At 38.1% G+C, this 23066-nt stretch overlaps 1 protein-coding gene across 1 annotated transcript in view; it reads right to left on the bottom strand.

Annotated features, from left to right (window-relative positions):
• Positions 1-2152: 2152 nt before the first annotated feature.
• The window catches only part of MEPE (matrix extracellular phosphoglycoprotein), a 34210-nt gene continuing 13296 nt past the window's right edge, over positions 2153-23066 (bottom strand). The window contains exons 3-4 of the mRNA XM_027853394.1: positions 16510-16541; positions 2153-3607 (exon numbers count right to left, since the gene is read on the bottom strand). Of these exons, the coding sequence (XP_027709195.1) occupies positions 2153-3607; positions 16510-16541 (1487 nt within the window). The remainder of the gene's footprint in view (positions 3608-16509; positions 16542-23066) is intronic.

A 23066-nucleotide genomic window follows, 5' to 3' on the forward strand; every position in this document is an offset into this window, starting at 1 on the left:
GTTTTATAAGTGGATTTAATGAAGTACATAACCAGTGACATCTGTGAAGTTGATTTTTTAAAACAGGTGAAGATTTTTGCAATTATCTCTATTAAATTTCATGTTATTCGATATTGCCAAGTGTGCAAATCTATCAATTTTTTTCCATCCTTACACATTTATCACATCCAATGTGATAAATATTCCTCCTAGTTTTGCAGACTTTTGAAAAGATTAGTGAGACCAAGTCCCAAACTTTAACTATACAATTTATTTAAATGTTTAGTTTTCAACATTCACTTTTATAAGATTTGGAGTTCTAAAATTTCCCCCATCCCTCCCATCCCCCTCCCCAAGACAGCATGCAATCTGATAACTATACGGTTTAAATACCAACACCAGTACTTTAAAATAACAAAGGTGATTTTCTTGGCATCCCAGGTAACCAACTTTTGGCACAGTTGAAACTGAAATAAAACAAATGCACATTAATAGTACACACAGTATACAAACTGAATTGCTAATTAATTTATGGAATAAGGGCATGGGACCGCATGCAGATCCCTCTGGGTCAAGTTGGATGCAGGCCCTCCTGGTTCTTTGGATATTCACTGAGAAAGATCACTATGGCAACAAGCGAGGAATAATGTTGGAATAATATGTATGTGTTGACTACACAGAACCACAGCCTGAGGCTGCCTCCTTGAGGTTGGGAAGGAGCAGTTCTAGACTGCCAATGCCAACGTTTCTCTGACTAGTGTGCCCTCCAAGTCTCTCCCTTGATCAGAGTGGAACTGGCATAAAATCCATATGCTGAAAAAACTTTTTTCCCCATAATACTTTAGCAAGAGTTAGATACTTTTCAGTTTTTTTAGAAGCTGGCCCCTTTCTCCTTTTCCAGTCTTCCTTCATCTTATACCCTTCTGCATAATGTCATACAGTGACACTGACCTCCTTGCTGTTCGTTCACATGACACTCCATCACTGACTGGATTTAGCATTTTCACTGAGTGTCCTCTATGCCTAGAATGTCCTTCCTGCTCATCTATGCTTCCTGGCTTCCTTCAAGTCTCAGCTAAAGTCTAACTTTCTGCCAGAAATCTTTCCCAGTCCTTCTTAAACACCTTCCCTCTGGGATTGTCTCCAATTTATTCAATATATATCTTGTCTGTACATAGCTATTTGCACATTATTTTCCCCATTAGGGTGAGAGCTCCTTGAGAACAGGGCTGTTTTTTTGTCCTTTTTTGTGTCTCTAGTGCTTAAGCACAGTGCCTGACACATAGTGGACACTTAATAAATACTAGATAATTGGCTGGTTGACTGCAGTGGAAGACTTCTTTTGATTCTTTTAAATGATCCATATACTTTCTCTCCTCATTAGAAGACAAGAACAGCTCTTTTTCCCTTCATGCATAGACGTACTTGATGTCTTTTATGCCAATTCTCATTTATAGAAAACATCAGACTAAAATATAGAGTTTGTTTCCTGCCCATTCCTCCTCTTCTTTTCTTCTTTAATGACATTTGAAGATAGGGTGTACATGTTTTAGTTTTTAGTTTAGGGTGTGTCTCCCTATGTCTTGAAGTTTGATCAGAAGGAAGAAGAAAATGTAAGAAAATGTGCCAGGAAATGGTCACAGAAGAGGTCACAGCAGTGGGATGAACATTAAGAAAAAAAGGAAGGTAAATTTGCTTTTATTGGAGGCAGAAGGAAAAGAAAACTAGGCTAAATTGTAATTCATTCTTGAGCTCTTGATTCTCAACCTGAATAATGCCATGATTTCTGCCTACATAATAAACAAAAGGAATCTTGTTAATATATTTATATATATATATGTATGTATGTATAAAGAACCACCACAGACAGCCAGTATCCTTATAAAGTATTTAATTTTAGTAAATTATAATATAAAGATTTTTTTATATTCTGGCTTTATAAGACCTAGGCAAACAATAAAAAAGTGAAATATTACCTACTCAAATCATTTAATCTTATATTAGGCTTTCTCCTTTAAAGAAATAGAAATCAGACTAATCAGCTTTGAAAAAATTCTTACTGTCTGTCATTATAGTATTGGAAATTACCCTGAGAAGACCTAGTGTCCTAATCAAATAATTGATCACTGTCTTCACTGTCAGACAACTCTAATCTCCCCAAACTAATTGGTGACTAATTACCACTTCCACCTTGAAAATATTCAGTGGATTGGTCACTATCACTGTCACTTGAGTCACTGGAAGATGAATCACTGCTGTCATTTCTTCTATGGGGTTTAAACTTCTTATGGGAATGGACATTTATAGGACCCCAGAATCTTTTCCTTCCAGACCCATGGTGACTCCTGGTAGAGCTGAACTTTCTCTGTGCTGCATAAGGGCTATTGTCAGGGAATTTTGTGATACTTCTCTCTCTATTGTAGCCATTGTGAAGATTGACCTCATTTTTAATTTCATTTTCTCCTTTTAAAGGGTAGGTGTGACCATGAGAAGGAATAAGAAGGCCTTGACTTTTTCCCTTATTGAAATTTTTTTCTTTATCAGTTTTGGTCTTTTGGTCTCTCTTAGAACTTTCTACTCCTACCTCTGTGTTATCTTTGCCATGTTTAGAAATGTCTTTGCCTTTAATTATATTATTACTCCCTTTCCTAGCATGTTGGTCAATAATGCTTTGCTTTTTCAAGGATCCTTGAGAGGGATGAATTCCTACTATCTCTTGATAAGAGTCTCCTGTTTTGGCATCAAAACTCTCTCCTTTATTTCCAGGAAGCTCCTTGTAATTTGTACTCCCTCTAATGACATTACTGCCTCTTCCAATTTGATTATCAATGATGTTTTTCTCTTTTCTTGGTGTTTTACTGACATCAGTTCTCACAATGTCTCCAGTGGAACTTCCACCATTGGAATTCAAGTCATATTCCTCTTTTTCTGGAACTTGATTATTACCTTCCTTTCCTATGAGAAGTTTAGCTTTGTCTGGGTCTGGAACACTTGTGTGGTCATCTGTGGTTTTGGTGTCAGGAACAACCATTTCTCCACTAGAAGGAGAAAGGTCATTGCCTTCTTTCCCTTGACCACTGCCTTCAAAATCAAATGTAAACTTTATGTGTTTTGGAGATAGTGTTTTGGTATATTGAATAAGACTAATGGCTCTGTGGTCTCCTGGAATATTTTGGTTTCGGACATCTCTTTGCTTATTAACAATGTCTTCATCTCTTTTGCCTTGGGCTTCAGGATACATGTATACAGAATTCCCAATTTTATTCTCTTCTCCATCTTCCTCCACTACCCACAGTCTTGGAGCACTTGCATATTTTCTACCATGTTGGACATTTTTGTTAACGAGAATGACACGGTGTGCTTCTTGGTCAGGTAGATCCTTATTAACACTGTCCCCACGGCCAGCTTTGGCATTTCCAGTGAACCCCGTGTAAATGGTATCCTCAAAGTCGTGGTGGGAAGTCTTGCTACTACCAGTGCCTTGGTCTTTAATCAGCATTTGTTTACCAGCGGAAATATTTTGGGATTTGTCACTTTCCTGGATAACATTTCCTTTAGAAGATATCTCTTGCTTATTTCCCTTGCCAAAGTGGTGAACTGGAACACGGTCTTTGTTACCTTCTTTTTGCTGAATTGTGTTTGTAAAAACAAGAAATTATTTCACGTTAAATTTGGAAACATGACCAGTATTAGTCAATATAAAATTAGTTAGCAAATGAATAATAAAATCAATTAGTTAATTAAACAAATTTTTAAAAAATGTCTACTATGTGCATAATACTGAGGTATATGCCGAGTGGTGGGGAGGACAGGAAGCAAGTAAATACAAAGTCTCTGCTTCGGGACTTAAGGGCTTATCATCTAGTTGAGGAGATAAGACTTGTATTACCTATGAAAAATGAACCATATGACTTAAGCAGCATTAAAACGGGTATCTCAAATACATGACTAAGTGCTAAATGAGTGAAAAGTCTACTGCTATAGGACTTCAGAGATGGTAGAGATCTCTGAGAACTAGGATGATCAAGGAAGACTTCATGAAGGGGATAGGACTTGATATGGACTGCAAGCTGGACTTTGAAGTATGAGCAAGATTCAAAGAAGCAAATAAAATTTCATAGCCTTAGAACTGGAGCCAAATTCAGAGGTTATCTAGTTTAATCCCCTGATCTTACAGATAAACTAAAATCCAAACTTGGATTATTGCAATCACCTTCTATTTGATCTCCCTGCCCCCAATACATTCTCCACTAAGTGGTCAAAGTGATTTTTTTGCAAAGTGTAAGTTTGTCCGCATGCCATTCCCCTACTCAATAAACTCTTTTGTTATTCAGTCATTTTAGTCGTGACCAACTCTTCATGACCCCATTTTAGATTTTTCTTGGCAAAGATACTGGAGTGGTTTGCCATTTCTTTCTCCAGCTCATTTTACAGATGGAGAAACTAAGGCAAACAGGGTTGAATGACTTGCTTGGGGTCACAGCTAGTAAGTGTCTGAGGACAGATTTAAACTCAGGGAGATGAGTTTTCCTGACTCCAGACCCAGTACTCTATCCACTGCACCACCTAGCTGCCTCGATAAACTCTAGAGGTTCCCTATTGCTTCTATTATTAAATATAAAGTTGTCTGGCATTTAAAGTTCTTCACAACCCAATCCTTTCTTAACTTTCCAGTCTTTACTCCCTTTCATGCACTCTGAAATCCAGTCTCACTGACTGACTCCCTATTCCCATTTCCTGATCCTGACAAATGGAATGTTCTCTCTCCTTACTTCTAATTCTTAGGTTCCCTAGATTCCTTAAAAATTCAGCTAAAATTCTACTTCCTGCTGGAGTCCTTTCTCAGACCCCTAGTTCCTCCCCTCTGAGGAGGAACTATCCATGCTTTATATACTTTGCACATGGCTAGTTATTTACGTCTCATCTTTTCCATTAGAATATGAGCTCCTTGAGAACAGAGATTATTTTCTCCCCTTTCTTTGTATCCTCAGTGCTTAGCACAATGTACCTGGGTCATAGTAAGCATTTAATAAATACTTGATAAGCGACAGAGGATAGGTGGCTCACACAGGTAAAGAATAGCAAAGTCAGGACTTGAACTCAGGTCTTCTGGTTCCAAAGTGACTGATTTTTTCCACTGTACTTGATATGATTATGGAAAGGGCGCTTCATTTACCTGAGTAAAGTTATTGAGATGAGGATAGATGTGTGGGGGACCAGTCTGTTTGGAGTAAAATATTCATGTTGGTAGTCATTGCACCTTTAAAGGGCATAGATTGGTGCTTAGTAAATGCTTATTGATTGATTGATTGATTGTTAGTTTGAAACCAGATTGTAGAGAGATTTTTCTTTTTTAAAGCATAAAAGCATAGTACTTGATATATGGTAAGAGCTTAATAAATTCTCCTCTCTCCTTCTTTTCTTCTTTCTTTCTTCCCCCCCTCCCTCTCTCTCTCTCTCTCCCTCCCTCCCTCCCTCTCTCTCTCTCTTTCTCTCTCTCTCTCTCCCTCTCTGTCTCTCTTTTTCTCTCTCGCTATAGAGAACCATTGACAGTTTGCATAAGTGGAAGTGAACTGACTGATGTAATGTGGTATGTATTTACATTAGGGAGGAAAAGATTGAAGGCAAAGAGAGTAGTTGTATTAAAACAAGGATGAGGTAATGAGGATAAGATTGTGACATTTTGAATGGAAAGGAACAAATAAATATCAAAACTTGATGAAAAAAATCAATAGTTCAAAAAGAAGAGTCAAATTTAGATTTAAGGTAAAGAAAAACTTCATGACAATTAGTGCTGTCCAGAGCTAAGTAGCAGATTAGGGGCAGCCACTCAGCTGAACTTTCCCAATATAACCCTCCAAACAATGTTAAAATAATGCTAGAAATCCAATTTTGGAGAAGCAAAGTTAAAAAAAAAGTCAGGGTAAGATATTTTTCCAAGAAAACTTAGACAAGAGAAGTCTGTAACACCAGAGTAGAGGTCTGGTAGAGGTCACACACCTGGTAGCAGCAATAGCAGCTGCAGCAGCAGCAGCAGCTTTGGAACTCTCAGCCCAGAGATGGTGAGGGGGTAAGACAATTTCTTAGAAAGAGATTACAGGGAACCCATTGTGGGCACTGACTGGCAACTCTATTGCCCATATGCAGTTCTAGGTCACAGTTCCAAGGCAGAAAGGAGCACTGTGGCTTGGTCACAAGGGGGCAGGGGTCCTGGTCATAGTACCAAAGCAGAAGGGAAGATTAGCCCATACAACTGCAGGGGACCAGGGGCTCTTCCTTGGTAAAGACCAAAGTACAAACCAGGAGAGAAGTGACCGTATCTATTCCAAGTTCACACCACCTAGGAAGCACCAAAAACTTGCAGACCCCTAAAACTAGATCTGAAAACAGCAGCAAGGAAAAGCCTGAAGCTTGGCACAGTGTCTCCCAACCCCCAGGCAAACAGAGCCATATTTTAACATAAAGTTCAAAGTCAAGAAATACACTGAAAAATAAGCAAACAGCCAGAAAAATTTGACCATAAAAAACTGCTATAGTGGCAGGGAAGAACAAGACATAAATTTGGAAAGGCAACAATGGAAACAGCTACAAAAAAGCCTCAAAGAAAAATTCTAATTGGACTCAAACTCAACAAGAATTCCTGGAAGCATTAAAGAAAGAGAAAAGAGTAGTCAAAGAAAAATCAGGAAAAGAAATGAGAGTGATGTAAGAAAATTTTAAAAAGAAAATTATCAGTTTGGTAAAACAGGCACAAAAAATACTGAAGAAAATATTGCTTTAAAAATAGAATTGGCCTAATTGCAAAAGAGGTACAAAAGTTCATTGAAGAAAATAATTCCTTAAAAATTAGAATTGCATAATTGGAAGCTAATAACTCCATGAGACTTCAAGAAACAATAAAACAAAATGAAAACAATGAAAAAAATGGAAGATGTGAAATATCTCATCAGAAAAACATCTGAACTGGAAAATAGATCAAGGAGAGATCATTTAAGAATTATTGGACTGTCTGAAAGCCATGATAAAAGAAAGAGCCTAGATGTCACATTTCAAGAAATTATAAAGGAAAATTGCTCTGATATCTTAGATCCAGAGGGCAAAATAGAAATTGAAAGAATCCACTATTCACCTCCTGAAAAAGATCCCCAAATGTGCCCATTAGAAATGACAAAGGCTGGAGGAGAAGAGGGAAAAATAGATATACTAATAAACTGTTGGTGGAGCTGCAAAATGGTTCAACCATTCTGGAAACCAGTTTGGAGCTATTGCCAAAGGGCTATAAAACTGTGCATACCCTTTGGTCCAGCAACACCACTGCTAGGTCTGTATCCCAAAGAGATAAAAGAAAAGGATCTATATGCACAAAAATATTTATAGCAGCTCTTTTTGTGATGGCAAAGATTTGGAAATCAAGGGGATGCTCATCAACTGGGGAACGGCTGAACAAGTTGTAGCATATGATTGTGATGAAGTATGATGATGCTATAAGAAATGACAAAGGGGATGACTATGAGTCATTTCCTAATTGATAAATGGTCAAAAGATATGAACAGGAAGTTTTCAGGCGAAGACATCAAAGCTTTGATGGAATTAGACACAGGACAATGAATAAATGTTAATGAGTGCAGACAATCTGGAGCATAGGGTGTCACAGGAGACTGGAGAGTAAGGTGCAGAGTAAAGATTCTGAAACCCCAGATAAAATTCCCAAGGGTGGCTGAATTAGGGAAGGCACTTAATATAAACTGCTGACCTCTGCAGTTTTGCCTTGGGCTGACTCTGAGGTTTGAACTCATAAAACAGAAAATTAATTTAGTGATTCCTTTTGTTTTTATATAAGGTTAACTTTCCCTCCCAGTAGATGCAAAGACACACTCAGAGAAAGCACACATAATAGTAAAGTTGACTCAGCTCCTGCTAAGTAACAATACTACAGTTTTGGCTTTGTTAAGTGATGGTAGCAGATGTGGCCACTAGAGGGAGGATGCTAACAAGGCCCATGGATTTTCATGTGTCTGCCAGCACAGTCTACCAAAACCTGCTTTCCACATTGAGTTTATATTTATAGGTTTGGAAGGTGTCTGTATGGCCCCTTTCCCCCACCTATGTGTCTAAGTGTGCCAATGTCATAAATCTCTATGAAAACAGTTCCATCATTATTGGAAGGAGAGGGAGGGTGCTATGAGAATGTTTTATTACCTTAATAAGATTGTAGGAATAAGTTTTTTCAATTTAGGTTAACTAATGCCATTTTCTTTTAAGCCACTATTTTGTAATTGAGTTGCCTTGAATAAGTCATTTTTCACAAATTGTTTTTTTAATACCAAGATAAGCAGTTGTGTAATTTGATGTAGCAAACAATGTTTGTGTTCTTCAGCAACTGATAAACATATGTGGATCCTCTGCTAAGAAAGATTGCCAATTAAAAAAGTATTATAAACAGTTTTATTTATGTAGTAAACTACCATTTATGTAGTAAACTAACATTTTACCTTCATTTCTCCCATACAGTTCTGCTTAGCGTTCCAAGGATTGAAACAATTGAAAGAGGATAAAAAAATTAAATAGTAGCAAAGAGATTAATGTTTTCAAACATCTGACACAATGATTTGAAAAGAAAAAGCATCAAAATATTTTATAAGATACTGTATCATCACACTTCACTCAGAGAATATCTCCTTTCTTAATGTCAATTAAGTAAACAGCCATTTTTTCGAAAGTTATGAGCCCACTTTAAAAAGCACAACAAAAAACAACTGAGTTATCACTACAAGATATCTGTAGCATGTAAATAACATAATGAGTGTATGCATATACAAGTATACATATACCTATACACCCATATATATATGTGTGTGTATCTATATCTATATCTATGTATATATGTATGTATCTATCCATCTATCCATCCATCTATCTATCTATCTATCTATCTATCTATCTATCTATCTATCCATCTATCATATCACTATGCCTGTCTAGTCATGCTGCTCTTTAGCAGTTAAGTGTAGGAAAATGTGATATTAACATTTAATTCAGTATCAAAAGAAAAGTTTTTGGTATATGATTAATTATTTACTCAGGGTCACAGAACAAGATATTTTCCACTAACAAATTTGGCATCATTTGATGTCAATTAACTTAATTCTGAATGTTCCAATTTCACCAAAACTCTGTCTATTGTACATGAAATTGCCTTAATGACTAGCTTCTTTGGTTGGGTTCCAAGAAGGACATTTATATTGAATTCCGTCCTCTTGAAAATAGTGTTTTTGCAAAGCTCCAGTATAAAAAAGTAATTTAATAATAGGGAAAATTATGGATTGTAGGGATGTTCCTTGTGGTTTTTTTCAAAGTTGAGGAAACTAAAACTTAGAGGGGGTATGACTTAGCCAAGTTCACACAGTTAATTTAGTGTTAAAAACAAGATCAGAACTTAGGTCTCCTAATTTCCGAGAGAGACTATTTCCCCTATACCACACTTCCTTCTATATTGTTTCTGGAGTTGACATTTCGAATTGAAGAATTTTATAGTATGATCTTTTGAATTTAGTTATTGAATTCCTATAGTGTTTTGCATGTGAAAGTTGAACCATAGAGTATATATTACTTAAACCAACTTAATTATATTGAAATACTTGGAACCTCACCTTATCATTTTCTAACTTGTATTAGTGTCTGTGCTGACCATTTTCATGATCCTGTACTACAATGGGGAAAAAGCACTGTCAATCCCAGTGAATGCAGAGGGATTTCTGGGGGTAGGATAACACTCTAACTTCCAGGTTCCAGGTGAAAAAAGCTAAGGCTCAGACATAGCAGATTATTGCTATTTTTTAGCTCTGCCCCTTTTTGGGGGCAACAACATTCCTCTTTTAATCTAAAGGTGTGGTTTCATTGGATTAATTCAATTAGTCTTATGGTTTTGATGCCCCCATGGACTGGAAAAACTCTGCCCTCTCCCCTTTACTAATGTGTTTCAGTGGAGTCAATTATGTAAGTACGTAAGTTTTTTTAAATTCATAACCACAGAAGGAAAGGGATAAAATCAAATCAATGAAACCATGTAGACTAGTCTACTTCCAGACCAAGCCACTCCAGTGCTTTTTAAGATCTGTAAGCAAGCCTTAGAAAAACTTTTTTTTTTGCTTTATTTCTGACCTCCTGCTTCCTACTGACCCCCCTGGACTCAATAAGATTGGTGAGTAATGACCCTGAGGCCAAGTTCAAATTTTATTCCACCATATTATTATTGTCTTTTCATCAGAAACAGTTGCAGGGCCTGAAGCAGACTCTATCCATGCCAATGGCCAGTTTTTCTCATACTCTATTTGTCCTTAGGGTAGTTTGACTTGTACCTAAGTAAGAATCCCCTCTACTAGCAAGGGATAGTCCAGACTTTGCTCTAAGGCTTCCGCTGTGGCACTCAGAAAAACTAAAACCCTAGTATTCTAAAAAAAGGTGGGCAGAAGGAAATGGGGGGGGAGGGGTATTAGGAGGAGATGACTCTTCCAGCCCTCCTACCTGTTATCTGTCTAGCTACGGACACAGACTTCCTGAATCCTTGCTAATGGCGGCTAAAGGTGGAGGTACTCCCAATGGTCTGGAACAAGGGGTTCTAGAAGGCCAAGAATGGCCCAGGTGGGATTGAGGCAAGGCTCCAAGGAGGATGAAAAGGGATGAACAGGATCCCTTGGATTGTAAAACTGGCACATTGATCAATCCGGGCTAATTATCAGTGATCCCTTTCCTTTTTCTTCTTGGGCCCCATGGTTGGGCTTGTCTCAAGCTTTCTATTGCCACCACCTGCTAATTCCATACTGCTTTCTCTCCTTCCCCCAGATCACTAAGGAAAAAAAAAGGCAGCTGGACAGATTCCCCTGTACTCTCCTGTTACTGGAACAAGTCTTGAAATTTTCTGATGAATTTTACCTTTAGCAACAGGCTAACAAGAAGCAATAAAAAAATGTGCCTTCTAAGCCTTACTTTTTCTTCTCATTTTCCTTTTTTTTTTCAATCTAAAAACAAAACTTCCCATGGTTACTTATGGTGTATTTTGGGATAGGCAAAGGCTTGAAGTAAGATATATTTGCGTTATAGAACAGAGTCTGGATAGTTTTCCAAGGAGATCCAGGACTAGTCATTTTGGTACCCTAACAAGAGGTGGTAGGGAGTCGGGGGGAGAGCAGCATGAAACTAGATCTCAAATCATTTTTGTAATTCATGATGTGGAAAGACTACAAGAAGTAATTAGGGAAATTCAGGAGGGGTAAATAGTTGCTGAAGTGGCTAATATACATTATTAACAATGTATTAATTATTAATGTTTATTAATTAATCTACTTAATATAAATTATAACAATAACACATATTATTATTGATAATAATATCATCTGGTAGCTTTCAATTTTAACTTATTTTGCTAAATAGATCCTAACATCAATATTTGCTAAGCTATTGAAAGAGTATATGTTGGAAAAATTTAACAAATTAAAAGTTGTGTAATCTCCTAAAAGTATTTTTTTTCGTATTTGTACTCTCTAAAATGTGGCCTCCTAGAGTAATGCCTTAGTTCCGTCTCCGAAATTAAGAATTTCACTGCAAGAGGGCTTTGGAAGGGGTGGAAAAGGGAGGCAAGAATAGCAATGTAGATTTATTCTTTCTGTTCTCATCATCAGGTTCTGTCACTATAGACAAAGGATTGGCCAATCCTTGGCCAAGGGTCAAGGTGGGAAGTATGCCCAGAATGGAGACTTGCATTAAGGTCTGTAGCAGCAATTAGAGGGAAGAAAAAGGGAGGAGGAGAAGGAAATCCTCATGATAATAGCTAGGAAGGGAGAGGGATTTCTATGGCCACTTAAAACTAACAGATTTCTGCCAAAGGTCATTTGAATGTTAGCAGTTTGGGTAATTCAGACATATGCTGCCGGGAACTGCTTGCATTAAGAACACAGAGTTCTTCCACACTGTTTCATAGAGTCAAATACAGTAACTGCTTCAAGAACTCATTTCGTCTATGCAAATCCTCCCTCTACATAGACACCTTGGTGATGATTACATTAGTCACTGTGTCAAAAAAAAAAATCTATTGCTAGGTAACTAACCCTCTGGTGATGACCTTCTCTGATCTTAACCCAAATGTTCTCCACTTTGCTCACCAGCTCACTCTGGTTCTTGGATTTTCTCACACATGAATATATATACTTTCTTTGACCACTTTTGACCATATGCCTACTAGTTGAATCTTTTCTTCCATAGGTATGGGAATTTTAACCACTGACTTTTTTTAATTATTCTTTTTTTTTTTTTTGGTGAGACAATTGGGGTTAAGTGACTTGCCTAGGGTCACACAGCTAGTAAGTATCATGTGTCAGTGGCTGGATTTGAACTCAGGTCCTTCTGACTCCAGGGCCTGTGCTCTATCCACTGCGCCACCTAGCTGCCGCAATGACTGACTTTTAATAGGTTAGAGGTAGATCGCCCTAGTGGGAGAGTCTGAGACCATCAGGCTCCAAGTTCCAGTCCTTCCTCTGACACACACAGGCTGTGTGACCCTGCATTTAACCTCTCAGAGCTTTAGACAACTATGTAGGTCTACAAGCTGCAGAGGTGCCACGTCCTGCGGTGATAGAAAGAGTTATAGCTCCTCTTTATGATATCTAGCTTGATGGATCATCTAGGCAGTTTCCCTCTTTTCCAGCCCTTTTTAAATTTTAAAGTCACTTTGACTAGATTTAGAAGCACTAATTAAGCATACTCCATCCCTGCCTACTAGTCCATCACCTTCAGATTTTAAGCCATCCAATCTAGAAAACCCAATGCCATTCGTGACAGAATCTTCTTAGATAGCCAACTGCTTCCAAAATCAGTTTTTCTCTTCTGCATCCCATGTCTTCAATGGTCAGAAGTGAGGAATCTGTGTCCCTCTATACTTTAGTTTCTTACCCAAGCATTGGTAACCTTTGGCAGTGCTCCTTAGGCAACATGGTGTGTATGCATATGCATCACCAATAGTGAGTACAGTAGTAGGCATCTGTTTTGCTAACCTCTGTTACATCCTAGATACATGATTCAGAAAGATAATAGACTTCTCTATTGTTATTGGTTCAAAAAATAGCTGACTCAGCATATCTGAGCCTAGTGTCTTCCTCTCCTGACCCTTAATGGTGATTTCTCATCCAACAGTTTCTGTGGCTCTGCTCCTTGGAGAAAAAGCAGCTGTTTGCTCCTCAGAACATCCACTTCTCTTATTTTCAGAAGGAGCCTAAAATTTATTTATTTTAAAAAAAAATCCTTTCCCTTTCCTCCTCCCTAATCCTCCTGGTGCTAGGCTGGATCAGCTGGTCCTGGTCCGACCATGACTGCAGTTTGATGAGGTACTGATGGACTTGGGATTGATCTTGACTTTGGATCTACTTCTCCCCCCATAACTGCCTGACGATACAGTTTAGCCCAAACATACCCTATTGACCAGACGTCATGACATTTCTCTGTGGTACCGAGAAGTGTTACTTAGCTAAACCCTATATTTAGGTGCCTGTGGTAAGGGAATTGTGATTCTCTCTATAGCTGCCAAATTGAATGGTCAATGCCCCTTCAGACATTACCTAATTAGTCCTATGTCTACAGTGCAGAAAATAATGTATGTGACAGCAGGCTTCAGAGTAATTTGGTCGCTTCCTGACTGTTCAGTGGGATGATTCAGAGAGAAGTGTGAAAGGTGAAAACAGAAGCTATATAAGAGAAACCTAATTCCTTCTCATCTAGTAAAAGTGATCTCAATCAAAAATCAAGGTACATAGTTTGATAGGGGTAATTATTTTTAAAGGATTTTTTAATCTTTTTTTTTTTAATACTTTGAAAAGTGCCCCTTATGAAATTGGTACTGTGTCAGAAAATCTGGACTATAGACGCCTAATGTTAACCTGTGCTGCTTCTAGGCATGGGCAGAATTGCTATAAAGATGAGAAAGGCTTCAATGAGATGCCAGTATTGGTAGAACATTACAGACAACAGACAAATGGCGTTGATTCAATTGCCTCTCTTCATCTTATATTCGAATATGCCTTTGTGATTGATGTAATTTTCAAAGACTTGGAAGATTAAAATTAAAATCTAGACTTCTAGTAAATACTAAAAAATTATTGTTTTGCCTGCATTTTATTCACGAGAGAAAAAAAGGAGTCTTTGGGGACAAAGATTGGTTTCTGGGCTGTTTTGTTTATGTCTTTAGCACTTAGCATGGCTCCTTTTGTATAACAGCTACTTAATGAAAGTTTGAAAAATGTAATTTCCTTTGAGATATTGTCTTATGACTTCTAGGAATTGTTGCTAGCCATTGGAATTTTAAAGATAATTTGAAGGATATTGCTCTGAAATTGGCTCCTTCAGAGCTTCTGTGCAATTAAAAAGTCAACTTGGTGACATGATTGAGTTATGTGAGGCTAGCACCCTGGTTAGTGCTACTAATCTAGCTATTAAGCAAAGATAACTACACAGTCGTTGCTATATATTTATAATCAATCAACCAACAAGCATGTATTAAGTACCCAGTATGTGCCAGAGAGGGCAGCTAGGTGGCACAGTAGATGGAGTGCGAGGCCTGGAATCAGGAAGACCGAGTTCAAATCTGGTCTCAGATACTTAGTAGCTGTGTGACCTGAGAGTGTCACTCAATCCTGTTTGCCCCAGTTTTTTCTTCTGTAAAATGAACTGAAGAAGGAAATGACAAACCACTCCATTATCTTTGCCAAGAAAACCACCAAATGGTGTCACAAAGGGTCAGACGTGAATGAAATGACTGAATACCAACAAATGTGCCAAGGAACATGCCTGAGGATACAAAAATATAAGAAAAAAAAAACAAACCCTGCTCTCAAAAGGCTCCCCTTTTAGTGGGGGAGGAACATGTACACGTAAAACATGTGTACAAAGTAATTACTGGGTGGGTTAGTAGCAGTTGGGAGAAATTAGGTGAGCGAAATGATTATTAATAACTAATGATTTAGGGAGATTCAGATTTCCCCTTTTCTTTTCTATTTTCAAGACCTGTCTCTGAAGGTCCAGTTAAATGTCTCCTGTATGTGACCCAACCCAACCCTACAAGGAATCTCAAATGAATTCCATTCAATCAAGCTTGGGTGGAGACAGATCCTTTTGTCTTGATATCCAAAGACTGGGGGTGGTCTGATTATAGAAATAGTTTTTCTGTCCAAGGGTGAGATGATGTCACTCTTAGCCCTTCATTTAATATAGCTCATCTTCCATTGTGTTATCCAATCAGAGTTGACTGCCACCCCTCCGGAAGGGTATATGAACTGTAAGCCTGCCACCATGATTGTCTTTGGCCTACGAGAGATGGCCAAATGACCATCTTTTTATTAATAACGTGCTGGTCTTATTAATAAAATGATTAAATTACTCAGAAACTATGTCTGTGGAACCTTTATAATCATCATACAGGAAAGGCTTCATGTAGGAGGTGAGACTTGAGCTGAACACCAAAGAAAACTAGGTATTATAAAAGATGGAAGTGAGGAAGAAAAGCTTTCCAGGCATGGGGCACCCTGTGGGAGATAAAATATTATTTATGAGAACTAGAAAAAAAAAGGGTGAACTTGGCTTAGTTAAAGAGAGTATAAAAGGGATTTATATTTGCTAAGGCTTGAAAAGTAAGTTGGAGTCAGGTTGTGATGGGCTAAAAATGACAACCAGAGGGGTTTGTTTTGGATTCTAGAGGGAATCAGGAGTCATGGAAGGTTCTTAGAGGGTACTTACTGGTGCTGCCCCGACGACACTTAGAAAACACAGGCTCAAAAGGATTACTTGCATCTTTGAGGATTTCTAATAAAAGACAGCAATTGTTTGCTTTGTTAGTAATTAGTCACAATAATCAGATTTTTTTTAAAGTTAAAAGTACAAATTATAGTGTCCTCTTTCAGATGTCATGACTTTCTTTTTCCATGATTAATCACTAAATCTCATCAATTTGTCAATATTTCCTATGATCATAATGAGTTTTGGCCATTTGAGATTATTACAAATGAAGGAAAGAAAGAAATAAAGAGAAATAAAGAAAACAGAAAAATAATTGTGCTTCTGTCACTTGAATAACAACAGTAATTCATAGTGTCTGCTGTCAAATACTAATGGTTTCTTTGCTGTTTTTCACAAGAATCATCCATCTTTATGTCTTTGCACAGACTGAGCCCCCAATATCTGAAATGCGTGTCCTCCTCATCTGAACTTCATGGAATCCCTGGCTTCATTCAAAAGTCAGGGGTAATCACCTATTTGAGTTCTTTCTTCATACTCCAACTCCTTCCTCTCTTCCCACCCCCCCAAAAGGACTTGGGATATATATTTTGTATAGATTTCCTAACTACTTATATATGTCTATATAGTTTCTTCTTATAAAATGCAAACTCCTTAACAGGAGAATCTCCCTGTTTCATTTTTGTCTTTGTTCAGAGCTAGCACATAGTAGGGGCTTAATAAATGCTTTCTGGTTTGTACTGGCCGCACACCGACCTTCTGCCGGCCGTACGCCGGTACCCGCTTCTCTTATAAGAATCACACTACCAGAGTCTTACTCACACTCGAGTCTTCGGTTCTCTGCCGGATAACCACACAGAGACGAGCCATCGGGAGGTGCCAACACCAGAGCTTTATTCAGAGGCCAACACAGCAAGCCATCATAGCAAGCCCAAGCAGCAAGGCCAGAGCAACAGGGCAGGAGCCAGGAGAGAGCGCGTGTGATCTGACCACGCTTGTTCCTAAGTACCTACTTAGCCCCTCCTCCCCAGCCCGCTTACTAGCCAATGATTGTAGGGTCAGATACCGGAAGGGGCTGTCTGAGTTTAGCACACCAAGGGGGAGGGAGTGACGTAGGAGGCTAGGACCGGATATAGGAAGGAGGGGTCTGGGATTAGCGCATAGACAGAGTACGTGACTTAGGAAGTCAGACTCAGACACTGGGAGGAGGGGTCTGGGTCAGTGCTGCACAAAGGGACCCAGGAAGTCAGGAAGGTCACAAGAGGCATCTGGGGATGACGTTGCATATAGGGAGGGGACTAAGCAGAGGGAACCCAGTCCTCTGCCATCCCACTCCCACGTGGCACCGCCCCTTGCCTCAGGAGCTCAAGCTCAGCTACTTCCTTGCACCCAGCTTATCTCACAAAGCACTGTCCATTGCCTCAGGGCTTCTCCGTATCCAGCCCATCCCAGTTCACCACGACTCTGCCTACCACAGCCCCTGCCTCGACTTCCAAAATACCCAGATCTTACCCTACCCTTGGCACAGCGCCCAACCTGGTAGCTGCCAACATCAGACAGTCCCTCACACTGGTTGATTAATAATCAATGTTAATTGATTATTGATGTTAATATGATGCTAATATTTGATGTTAATCTGGTTAATTAATAATCAATGTGTTTAATAAACACATTTCCTGATACCAGACCTTGGGACATCCAGAGAGAGTAAAGTGTAGAAGGCATCAAAAATTCATTTGACAGGTCTATAATTTGTTTTGTTGAGATGTCAGCCCATAATTTCTTTTCATGATATTATTACAAAACTTCAAGTGATGTCTAGAAATGGAAGTGTCATGCAGAAATTCTCATAGTTATTGTCTTGGGAAGGTAAGAATCATTTCACCATTAGTCTAGCTTCTAGAATAAGAAATAGGAGATCTTGACATGTTTGCGCCTTTAATTCCAGTTTGACCAACACCCTGCCCTTCCTTGGCATGCTCACTAGTACTCCAGGGTCTTTGCTTCCTGTTGCCAATCCTGTGTTTGTAGACATTCAGCTTGCAAGCCAGACCCACAACAGGAATCCTGTAAGCTGTGGCCTTCCCAGCTGTCCCTGCTATATATTAGTAAGCATCCCACCCACCTCACCTTGAAAATCATTCATTCTGACTTAAGAGCTAGGAATGCTAACCATACCTTGTTCAACAGAGTTTGCATCCTACCTCCGATAAAGGTAAAACAGACTGAAAAAAACTACCAAATTGATTCACCTCAAGCCAAGATGGATGCAAAGTCATTCCAATATATATGACCTTGGCCAATTCACTTAACTTCTCCTGGCTTCAGTTTCTTTATTTTAAGGAAAGAAAGGGATTACAAAATTAAGAAAACCCTTAAAAAATGAGGGGATTGGACTAGATAATCTTTACTTAAATCTCTTTCTGTAATCCTAAAACAAAATTTTCTGTGCCACTTCCTCATTGTAGAGAGACTTTATATTTAGCTAAATTTAGTGTTCAATGAATTTATTTTGCATACATGTACAGCATATAAGAAGCTATTTAGTATAAAGAGCTAGGAAGAACTGAGTTCATGTCTTTCCTCTGACAAGTCACTTGACTCAATGACTCAGTGTCCTGGTGATTCTCTGAGGCTCTAAGTTGCAACTCAGTTGCCCTTCTGCCTAGGTGGAGAGCTTCCTTCTTGGGAATTTTCTACACTGATGAACTCAAAGGTCTGGAGAAAGGTTGTCTATATCAAAGCCTACTCACAAAATGACTAAATGAGACCCTGGGAAAAGCACAATTTATCATGTCATTGGTAGCACAGTGTAGCAGAGTTCATAGAGAGCTGTCTTTGTTTTCATGTGCTTATGACACATCATGACTGTGAGACCTTGGGTTAAGTATTTAAGTTCTCTGTGTTCCAGGCAATTCTGTAAGACTCCAAGTTACAGACGAGTCATAGTTGAACATTGGCTAAAGAAGTTTCCACACTGTTACAATCATAAGTCCTTAAAAAACAATTTAAATATTTTTATGTTAATAGCCCCTAATGAAGTAAGCATTGTCAGTGTTTCTGAAATTTTTAACATAAGTACAACATATTATTTGTTGATTATTGATAGGTTAAATTAGATCATTAGCTGTGGCATTGATATCAGTGCATTAAGATAATAATAAAATTGTAAATCCATTTAAAATATTTAAAGTCATAACTAAATTACCATCATTTCATTATTAAATGTCAAAATAATCTCTATTATTGAAAATTTTAATCAAAATATTCTTGTGTCATATTGAAATATTTTAAAGGATTCATTCAATTGAATAAATATTCCATTCACTGAAGATAAACTAAGATTATTTTTAAAGTCCAGGCTTCAAAATAGTCCGTTCTTCTGAATTCATAGATTTCTTTGAGCTCATAGTCAGTAATCTAACCCATTCACTAAACAGTTAAATTAGTTAACAGTTAGATTGTGCTTCAACCATGTAAATTTCCCAGAAATTTATAGATAGAAATGGTGGAAACTATGATAACAAATTTCCAGTATCAAATTACTCATTACAACTTGGTAAAACTTTAAGAATTATCAAAATAACCATATTATTTGTTATATTCCTGATTAGAGAGATACAACATAGATAATTGATATTTATTTCTATTATGTTATACTATTGTCAGTTTTGAGAGAGAATAACTTACCCCAATAGTCAGTCAAAGGAACATAAATTTAGCAATAGAAGGGACCTTAGAAGTCATCTATCCCTCATTTTACAGATAAAGAAAATGAGACCTAGAATGGTTAAGAGAACTGCCCACCATCATATAGATACTGGTAGCAGATTACCAACTTAAAAGTAAGGTATCTTAATGTGATACATCTCCCTTTTTTATGACAAAGCATTATGTAAAATATATAACAGCAAACTCTACCCCACACCTAAAGTTTCAACAAGAATGTTACCCTGTCCTCCTTCTGCACAGAGAAAAGCTATATTTATAGTCCTTGTCAGATCTCCTAAAGTTCCTTTAGCAGGCGATGGTCTGATGGATGCATCCATGTCTTTTGACAACTCGGTCATCCAGGTTTTATCACCCCAATGGGAATCAGCACTTGGAGAAGAGGAAGAGGCCACAGTCAGCACACATTCTCTGCATCCATTCTGAGTAGGCATCTTCCCTAAACATCCTATAAATGTTAATTTCCCAGTACCAGGAGGACCAGACAATACCACCCTAATACAAGGGGCTTTCTTTTATTTCATCCCTCTTGTTCTTTCATTTTAGATTAATTTCAGTATGCATTTACTTTTACAATTAACATGTATCTTTCAGACTCAAATGACATTAGTATACAAATAAGAGAAATAGCTACTATAAACAGAATTACTAGTTATTGAGGACATTATTTTACAAAATTACCTGGTATCTTCAGTCTGTACTCTTCAGTAGGCTTTGCAAGACTTGGGCATTTTGCTGAAATTTAAAGTTTGCTCTGGTTCTGAATGACCAATGAGCTTTAGTTGGCTTAGCACCAGCATGGGGAGAGCTTATGGGGTAGGGAAGAGTGGGTAAAGTAATTTTCATCTAAAAATGTGTTTTTGTGGTAGGAAGCAGTTATCAAATGTTCCAGCAAGTTGGATAAATAGAAAGTATATAAATACTCTGGTTGAGAAGTCATATTGCCAGATAATTGGAATGGAGTTTAGGGCTTGGGGTATTGTTTATTATATTAGTTAGATATTTGCATTAGGGAATTTTTGCAAAGGGAAAATGTTCAATGCAAAATATATTTATTAAGCACCTACTATATGGCGTGGCTTAGGGAATGGAGAGCTGGCTTCATTGTCAAAAAGATCTGGGTTCAAGTTCTGTCTCTGATACATCTTGGCTGCATGACTTTAGCTTCTCATTGTCCCAAGCAACTGTCTAAGATTATAAGGTGCTAAGCAGGGTCTGATGCATTGGTAGAAGGTACTGTGCTAGGCTCTGGAAATAAAAAAGATGAAAAACAGCATAGCTCCTGCCTTTAAGGAATTAAATAGGGAAGGAAAGTCACATGTAATACAAAGGAATAAGTCAAAAGGATAAGCTGAGAGAATAGAGAGTTATAAGAGAGAGGGGTGCTCATCAGTGCCAGTGCACTCTGACTACAGAGTGGTCAAGGAGACTGAAAAGTGAAAATGGTGCTAAATTTTATAATAAGGCTTGTCACTAGTGACCTTTGATTATAGGACAGTTTCAATTCTGTGGCAGAATAAAAAATCAGATCACAATGGATTGTGGAAGGAGTGAGTTGTATATATAGGCATGGGGTATAGACTATTTCAGGGGTGGGGAACCTGTGGCCTTGAGACATCACGTGGCCTTTTAGGTCCTTGGGTGTGGCTTTTTGACTAAGTCCAAGTTTTACAGAACAAATCCTTCTACTGGGGGTTTGTTCTGTGAAGATTGGATTTAAAGGGCCACGCTTGAGGACCTAGAGGGCCACATGTGGCCTCGAGGCCATGGGTTCCCCACTCCTGGATTCTGTCTAGAAATTGTGCAAATAGAAAGGAGATACACAGGATGATAGCCTGAGGGGACAGCCAGGTAAAAGATATTTTTAGGATAATTGAAACATAAGTACATATGTAGATTGAGGGGAATTCCAATAAAGGAGGGAATGAAGAAAGAGGGGTAGTGGTTGATAGAGCAAGAGCATATGGAAGACAGTGTGGGGTAGCAGAACAAGCATTACATTGGGAGTCAAAAGAATCAGCTTGACATCCTACCTCTGCCACTTACCACCTTTTTGTAACCTTTGGCAAGCCTCAGTCTCCTTATTTGTAAAATGATATAGTTCCATAGGTTCCTAAAGAGGGTGATACTGCCCCCTGGAGGGCACTGGAATGATCGGGGTGGGGTGGTAGTAGCCTTGGGTGCAGTTGTGGGTTGTTGAGTAAAAATAAGGGGACAATGGAAGCAAAAGGAAAGAAGAGAAGAGAATTTCGAAAAAACTATTTGTACATGTTTCTTCTGTTGTGTAACAGAGTAGTAGCGATTATATTATTTTCCAAATAAACACACAAAATGCAAGTTATAACAGATCAATAGTCAAGTTTGCTGACGGGTCTTAACAAGCAAGTGTTGACAGGTGAGCCTGTAGCATATTGTCAGGAGATCTAGCATGCATTGTCAGGAATACGTGCATGTAATGAATTGTTTACAATACAATACTATACGGTTACATGATGTAATACTGCACCATCAAAATTTCAACGCAGAAAATAAACCCACAAATCTACAATAAATTATTAAATTAAAAATGTGTCATTTTAAAAATATATATATTTTTTGAAATTATACAAATTTTTTTAAAAAACTGTTAAAGGGTTAAAGAAAGTAGATTTCCAGGAGGGTGCTGAGTAGATTTTTTTTTTAAAAGAAGGCCAAATAAGCTTGTGAACCTCTGAGTTAGACTAAATTACCTCTAAGCTTCCTTCCAACTCTATGTTTGTGATGCTATAAGAATGAACCAAATGGGGGCAGCTAGGTGGCACAGTGGATGGAAAACTGCCCTGGAGTCAGGAGAACCTGAGTTCAAATTTGGCTTCAGACACTCACTAGCTGTGTGACCCTGAGCAAGTCACTTAACCCCATTGCCTCCAAAACAACAACAACAAAAAATGAATCAAATGTCCATATGGAAGGGTAAACTTTGGCAGGAAGGAGAGAGATCAAAGGATCTAAGATCAAAGGATAGCATACTTTACAGAATTTTTAAAAACAACAAATAAAAATAAATAAAAAATAATAACAAAATTCATTTAGAGGTTAATAATATCAAGCATTATAATGGAAAAAAGAGTGATTTAAAGAAAAAAATTTCAGACTATATTACCAAGTAGTAATTACCAGAAATATTTTATTCTGATAGAAAGATGGATGGGGGAATAGTTAAATAAGAAAGGCGTAGAAATAAATAGCAGAAGATTGTATAGTAGAGGCAGAAACTCACCTGAACTCTCCCAACATTCCCCTCTAAACAATTTTGAAATAATGCCTTGAATCAAATCCTGGAGCAGTAGAGCCAACAAAGGTTGGGGTGAAACTGTTTTCCAGCCCAAAACAATTTAGGAGATTGGCAGGAAAGGTCTGTCACACTGAGGTGGTGGTTGGCCCAGAGCGCAGCACAGACTGCACAGTAGCAGTTCCAGCCACGTGCCTTGGAGGTGGCCACAACAGTGGCAGCAGCAGCTTTGGAAGCTCTCAGCCCACAGATGGCAAGGGGGTCAGACAACTGGTTAGAAAAATATTACAAGGGACCCTTGACTGGTGCTGGG

Source organism: Vombatus ursinus, unplaced genomic scaffold (genome assembly GCF_900497805.2).
Source record: "Vombatus ursinus unplaced genomic scaffold, bare-nosed wombat genome assembly UNPS02009975.1, whole genome shotgun sequence".
Lineage (NCBI taxonomy): Eukaryota > Metazoa > Chordata > Mammalia > Diprotodontia > Vombatidae > Vombatus > Vombatus ursinus.